At 38.4% G+C, this 7896-nt stretch overlaps 1 protein-coding gene across 5 annotated transcripts in view; it reads left to right on the top strand.

Moving 5' to 3' along the window:
* Positions 1-6737, top strand: part of LOC118206977 (dual specificity testis-specific protein kinase 2-like) — a 33608-nt gene extending 26871 nt beyond the window's left edge. For all 5 annotated transcript variants that reach the window (XM_035380195.1, XM_035380196.1, XM_035380197.1 and 2 more), the window contains 2 exons: positions 2000-2086; positions 2809-6737. In XM_035380195.1, coding sequence (XP_035236086.1) covers positions 2000-2086; positions 2809-2910 — 189 coding nt within the window. In that variant the 3' untranslated portion in view covers positions 2911-6737. The remainder of the gene's footprint in view (positions 1-1999; positions 2087-2808) is intronic.
* Positions 6738-7896: the final 1159 nt, after the last annotated feature.

Raw genomic sequence — 7896 nt, forward strand, 5'->3', positions numbered from 1 at the left:
TGTGGATAAGGGTTATAATTAAGTTGTTGTCCGTGTGGTCAGAGCTTAAGAGTTCAAAAACGAGAAAAGCTTGTCTGGCGTGACTGCTAGCATCACTATGGCAGCTAATGCTTTATAGTTCAAGTTCTGCGTGTGACAAGTGCTTAAGAGCTTATTGATTCCAGCCCTCTTACTCCTGAATAGATCTTATTATATGGTTGTTTCTAATGGAGCTGGGTGCATCAGCATTGAACAAAAGCTGACCTCAGTCACTCTCCTTAGGGAAGATAACTGAGGCTTAATTCAGGATTTGTTCAGCAATTATACTGATTAAAGATAAAATCTAGCTACTTATTTTTTCTGAAGTCAAAGGCTTTTTGGTCTCTGATATAACAATGACCATTGCTTTTTGGTGGTGATCTTTCATGTCAATTTTAATCAGTTAAAAGCTGGCAAAGATATTAGTGCGATACTCTTCACATTAATACAAATTGGTCTTTAGACCATTATTTCAGGTTTGTGCTTAAATTATTGAGGAATTCATCCTCATAAAATCCACTAGTTCATACTTACTAAAATTGTCTGTAAGACTATTTGACATTACTCCTCACTAGGGGTGTGCAGTGTGTATTTGGATAGAAGATTGTGATTGGGCATAACTTATCCTGGAAATTATGTGAACATGAGAGAATACCAGTTTTCTAGGCATAACATACAACTACACATCTCTGAGTCTCTGTGTCTGAGCAACACTAGTGCTAGCTAAAACTGGACCAGACATTGAAGGTGCTGTAGGAGCAGGCAGTTCTAGCAGATCTCTACCAACTATTTCAGATCATTGGTAATAGTAAGAAAATAAATTATTGAGCTGTTGCTAGCTAACTACCTGGTTACAGTCGGCTATCTAGCCAAGTAAACTAGCTACTACTATTAGGCACGTGTTCAAAATTTGTTTTGAACACAGAGTAGTTAAATTGCTGCACCGACTTTGATGCCTGCAGGAATCACTGAACAAATCTCTACTGAATGAATGCAGGCGCATATTCTTTCAGTGAGTCCTCCTGGCATCAAAGTTTCATCAAAAAGTTTGTGAAACAGTTTAACAATTTAACATCCTTTGAGTCATTCACATACGTAGCCAGAAGTATGGCTGAACAAATCAGTGAACATATCTTTACAGTGAACTGAATCAAATGATTACAGTCCACTATTCACCATATAGCCAAGAAGAGGATGACATTCATTCTTGTGATGACCTTTGACCCAGCCCTGTGTGATGCCATTGGATTGGGTAGTTGGGTGGCGGTGGTTAATGTTTGCTTATGCAGCAACTCTTTTGTGTCACACACATAAAGGACAGTGCAGAATGAACTGCCAGCACATATTTGTCTGTATATGGCTCTTTCAGTCATCACATCACCTATTTAGCATCACAGTTGCTTCCTATCTGTTACCGTGTTTCACTAGCTGCCATACCACTGTATACCCTGCTGAGCAGGTTAGGGCTTGCATGTACAATGGCAGTACTAGGATGAGAGGCTTGGGGACACTGTGCTGTATAAGATGTCATTTTTTCATATGAGATGTTAAACCAATATCCTGGCTACCTGTGGTGATTAACTTTCCCATGGAAGTTATTGCAGTAGGAGCTTTACCGGTGGCTTTCCATAAATTGCCAACTTGGTTCTTTCAACCTGCTATCAAACCTTCCCCCAGTTGAATTTAGTAATTCCCTCCCTGTCCACCAAACTATTGAGTGCATTCTGGCACAAAACAACTGCCTGGTGGGTGGTACTCACTGGTAGCAGTTGAGGTGAGTTCTCCCTCTGCTAATGAAAAGTGCTGCATAAATGCAATCCATTATGATGATGATAATTGCTATTATTATATTTATGGACTGTCATTGAACAGTGCAAATAGGTCCTTGAAATAAAGTGTTACCTTCATTTGCAATAAATAAAATATTTTTTAAAGATACACTGAAGATATGTTTTAAAAAGCTGGTTGGTGTGCCTGTCAGGACTATGGTCTGGACGTGACGGCGTTTCGGGAAATGGTGACTGGGTGCCCGCCTCGCGTGCTGGAGCTGGCCGCCAGCTGTTGCCTGGTGAGTGACATCATCAATACCCCTGCCGTGCATGACGTGACACAGTTGGTTGGGAACCAGAAGATTGCAGGTTCAGTTCCCCAAATGGATACTGATCTTGTATCCTTTAGGACAGCTCCCAACCCACATTGCAAATACCCGACTGTACCCAAGCTGTTATTCAGGAAAAATCACGTTTAATGCCTTAATCTTAAAAGGGAATTTGCTTTGCAATAAGAACCATTATAATGCTAGCAATTAGTATTCCTTAGCCCAAAAGTGATGAATACCCTGCATTTTACAGCCTATTTAGGTTGGTTCATCTAAAAACAATCGTGCATACTTGTACAAAAGACACTCAAGACAGGCATTTCAAAATTCTAAATGCCCTCAAAGTGCTATTACATCATTTCAGAATTTCATGGCTTAACGATGCACTACCTGGGTGGGATGATTATTTTATGCAGCCAAGGTGTAGGGTAAATTAGATTATACAGTTTTTATGTACAAATTGTTAAAGTGCTAAGGCCTAGCTCTATAGAGTTGCATAAATCCACAGTAATGGAACCATGACATTGTTTTCAAACCTGAAAATTAACCACCAGAAATTGGTTTAATTGATGAAGAGTGAGTGATTTAAATAAAAATTTCTACAATTGTTTTATTTAAGAGATCAATGTGACCAATCATTCTGTGAGCACTGTGCCATGGCGTTCCATCTTAGATCGTTTTCTCAATCCCAGATGGATGCTTTTCGACGGCCTTCCTTCACGGAGCTTCTGGATGAGCTGGAGGAGATCTCAGAGACTCTGGAACCCCCAAATGCAGAGCTGACCACTGGCTGAGGGGCTCTCCACATGCCATTCTCCCCACACCCCTCCCAAAACCAGGGACCCCTTGATTTGGACCGCTGAAAAGATCTCTACATCAGCAGATCAGAGATGGGGAAGGTCTTTCATTGGCAGGACATAGATGTCCTGTAGTAGATGTGGAACCAAAATTCTGGACCACCACAGTATGTGCATGCGTGCGTGCGCGCACATGCACACATGCATGGGTTCAACCATGTATGCATGCTAGACTATGCTCCTGGGAATCACAAGGTTCAATCTACAGTCACAGAAGTGGTGGACTTCTTTTTTTTCTTTTGCCTCCCATGCCCCAACATCTGAAACATATTTTTGCCATCTAAAAAGAATGACCAAATTAACACAAATCTTGAGTGAAATTTATGTTTTGGCACCAGGTTTATGATCATCGGTAGTGGCTGATGACGAAGGACACACTGTTTTTGAAGAATGTTTAAGAATGGCTTTTTAATTATTCTTTGTTTCTTTGTTTAATTGTATTATTATTATCCTGTTAAATATTATATTGAACTGTGTGTTTATTTAGCAACTGATGATACAGGCACTTTTCTGTTGATATGTATGTATTTTTTTCATTCCTTTTTCCATTGTGTGTTTTTGTAATTGTTGTTGATATTGTTTTTCATGATTGCCTTTCATTGGCAGAATAGGGACATGTTATATTAGCCAATGGGGATTTTTAAATGCAGTGGGTTTTTAAAACGTGCTGCTATCTCACTGGTGATTACTGAATGAGTTGGCCACTAAGCTCAACTGTACGGACACTGTGTTCTTTGATTTCCCTATATGAGAAAAGACAACGGCTGTCATGGCGCCTGGAGTAAGCACACCTTGAATGGTTCATTCATTTATTTAGTTTTTCCTCAATAGGTTTTTTCATATCAGCCATTTTAATTCCCCATCGATCGTGTGTGTTTGTAGAATAGATTCAGATTTGATATTGCCTGAAATTTTCCTTTAACCAGGTCAAATGTGGCAGCAACCATCTTAAATGCTGCAGCAACTCAGTAATCCAGATTTAGTATGAACATTGGCTTCATTTCAGTCCTTTGTGTTCTCGGTCACTACTTCTTGCTCCATAGTCATAGATATATATATATATATATGTGTGTGTGTGTGTCTGTCTGTGTGTGTGTGTCTGCCTGTGTGCGTGTGTGTGTGTGTGTGTGTAAATAGTTTGGTTGTGCAGAGTGGTTGTCTCATAACGTAAACAATTTGGCTATTGTTGATCACTGGTGCCACGCCTATTCCTCACATTTTAAGAGCCAGTGAGCTTTCTGAGAAGTTTCACGCTTTTTCCTGAGTTGATGGGGATTTTATTTTAAAAGATTTTCACTGTATATTGACTTTATGGGGTCCTCTTCTGGTGAGAGGTTGGTTCTCAACAGTGGCATAAAAAGCATCTGTGGGCGTTCAGTTGTGTGGACCACTTGGAGAAGCACAGATGGGTTGTGGAAACAGGGATTGGACAGCACTGGAACCAATGGAGTGAGACCTGAGGTAGATGCAGGATAGAGAGGTTGGGAAAGAGAAACATAAAAAACAAGACAAGTGCCTGACCAAGGCATAGCACATAATGTGTCATTTATTCAACTGAGATATGTATTTTCAGAGTTGGAATTGTGAGTACGTATTTCTGCACCCACTGCATTGCATAACTGCACAGCCAAACTGTGGTGGTCCAAGGAGCTCTGACAACCTTGTGTCTTTTTTTTTTAAATCTTAAAAATAATTTTATTTTGCTTTTTTGTACTCTGACATGTTCCAGTGTGGGCCACGCAGACCGGTCGGTCAGATGTTGCTGATCACAGAGGAATCAATGTTCTTTCTCAGGATCTTAAAAAAAAATTTAAAACCTTTAATGGAAGCCGAGTTCAGCACAAGTTCTGGGGAGTCACTGTTTGTTTCTTGGCTTGTTGATTTATGTGACTAATGCTTATGCATACCAAGACAATGAAAAAAAAAAAAAAAAAAATTTATCACCTTTTTACTAAAACCTGTCTTTTCACATCATTTCAAAGTTGCAAACATGGTCTTATGATGTGAAAAGAAAGGCATTTCTCCAATAAATGGCTTAAGGGAAAATGCTGACAGAAAAACAGCACTTGGTTCTCTGTGAAATGGAGGTAAGAAGGTCCCTCAAATATCTTGACATGTAGCATTTATAGTGGCAGAGTTTGGGCGATGATATGGGGTTGTCACTCAGGTGAAAATCACATTGGTATGGAAACGCTGTTATTTTAGATACATTTCTAAAGTTCTTCAGTAGTGTGACACTTCTTGTAACTTAATTTAATCACACAGTTGGAAGACCACATTCCACGTTGAGGGTAATGTGTGTAACAAGCATACACACCACCGTCTGTAAGCAGGCCTGGAATGGGTCAGACTACAGGCAGTAATGTATATGCTAGCACACTGCAACCATTAAGAAATGCTATAGATGTATAAACTGCAATGATTCATCCTGTGGGACAACTTTGAAAGATGTTGTCCATCCATAAAGGTCATGTCTTTACAAGTAGTGACCTTTATTCAATTTCCTGGAGGCAAATGTTTGTGAATTGTATAAACTCAACATGTGTTCTCTATATGGGCTAATTGTCTGTATTTCTGTGTGCTTCTTGTTATGAAAACAGTCTCCTCTCAATGGAGACAGTTATGCATTTTGTCAAGGTTCATGCTGAGTTGTAGTTCTCAAGTAGTCACAAGACCAATTTGTACTTTTCGCTAACAAAACAAAACTATATAGATGGCCCATAACTGAATGATTAGATGCCCACAAACAGATTTGGGAATGTGTTCTAGATACATTTCCAATATAAAATGTGTGTGTGTCCGAGTGGGAGAAGGGGGTTGTGGCAGGCAGAGTAAACAGATTCACAATTAGTGTTGCAAAATATTAATATTATTTGTTTTACCACCTGAAAGTCTATTTTTATTTAAAATTCTAAGTTTATTTTTACACAGACATGACCGTGAAACTACAATGCTGCCAAATAGTTATTTTCAATTCACCAACGCATGTTTCGCATCACCCGATGAACATTTTCATATGGTTTTGTGTACTGGTAATGTAAATGCCTCTGATACTACCAGCAGCATTGAGAGCGGTTTGCTTTCATGTTGTTACCTGGCAACTTTGAGTGTCACTGTTACTGCTTGATCCTGCTAATTGAAATTCATATTTGCTACATTTATGTGGAAATACACTTCAGAGAATGCAGTTCACTATGTGCTCATTGCTGAGGGGCTTGATGTTCAACCAAACCTTTGTGTCAACTGTTAGCCTTGGGCTAATACATTTATGAACATTATACGCTTTCATCAGCCTAAATAAGCAATAACAAACTTTTTAAATTATGTTACATAGGAAATGCAATGAAGAACATAAATTCTCATGTGGGCAAAAATGTGAACCCTTAACAGCTAAGATGTCTGTTAACCAGGTGGTTGACACATGCATATGAAGTAGCTTAAGCTAAGTAAGAAAAGCTAAGCAAGACGTTCTATGTGTAACTGTAACACACATAATCAGTTTATTTCTCTAAAAACACTCATTGCGAACTCAATGTCATGTTTCTCCATCTAAGGAGTGGGTTTCTTTTCCTTTTTGAGAATCTTTTTCTGTAGAGTTATTTTCATTTTGGATATTGGATAGTTGACAATTATTCAAAACAGTGTGATGGGGGCTGTGCTAAGGGACCATTTCTAAAGTGCACAGAGAAATAATTTATCATTAATATCTCTATAAATACTTGTCAACAACATCCCATCCATTCGTTAGGCAGATTAAAACCCAAGAGTACTGTAAAGAACAAACTTCCTAGGTCATACTATGGCTATTGGTATTTGAAACTAATGTGGAAATCAAAATGCTTTGCTAGATGTTTTTTTCTGATTTGTTTATGCCAAATATTTCTGAGAAGCTTCACATCCATATGACTGGCAGACCCGAAAGGACATTCTCCTAAGTTGTGCTGCAGCATTTTTTCTTTTTTAAAGTTTGATTAATTTTATGTCAAAATATTTTCAGTGTCCTCCCATCCATGTTATTAAAACCAAAAACACTATGAAATATGTGCCTCCGAGATCTTGCTCCATCATAATTCGTTTTTTCAGAAAATGTTTTTTTTTTTTTAAATATAACAACTTATTTTCAATTGCATCACACCCACATGACAGATTAAAGACTCAAGTTACGGCACTTAATATTTACATACAATGTTTTATATTTAATGGTCTTTATCATAACTCATTTTGAATAGATCCCCCTGCATAAGCCATATGGACCAAGTCAATATTCATATAAAATTTTATATAAATAAAGTCAGTATATAGAAAGGGTAAAATAAATATTTTCTTTTAAAATAATCATTTCTGTTTAGAAACAAGGATGCTGTCCTCAAAATGAACACAGATTGACATTGCTGCTAAATCCCCCTATGCCTGCTTCACTTCACTTTCACTTCACTTTCCCTTTTTTCTTCATATAGTAGCAGCTAGATACGAGGGGAGACTTGACACAACAGTCCAATTTTGCTTCCCTCTATAGGTCAAAAAAGTCATTATCACACAGTGAATGAACTTGCTGTGTCCTGAAAATCTTTTTAAAATACTGAGAAAATTATCTGACTGTCTTAAAGATGGTTATGGCCATAGCCCCTTAGCATCCATTAGTTCTCAAACTGAATGCCCCCCCCCCCCCCCCCCATTGCTAGTTAATGAAGCAATTCATTGATTATTATAAATAATGCACATGCGGTTCTAAATCTTGCACACAATTTGTCTGGCGTGCTTTGTCCTCTCTCTGGCGCCAGATCTGGCTGTCGACATCAAAAGCGATTATCAGCTAGCAAACCCACTTTACACTATTAATTAACTGCTGAGTATACATGACAACCTGAGGAAACCGCAATGAAGAACACAACCCATGGGACTGTAAAATCTATCGTCTCACAA

This window comes from Anguilla anguilla, chromosome 10, assembly GCF_013347855.1.
Source record: "Anguilla anguilla isolate fAngAng1 chromosome 10, fAngAng1.pri, whole genome shotgun sequence".
In the NCBI taxonomy this organism is placed as follows: domain Eukaryota; kingdom Metazoa; phylum Chordata; class Actinopteri; order Anguilliformes; family Anguillidae; genus Anguilla; species Anguilla anguilla.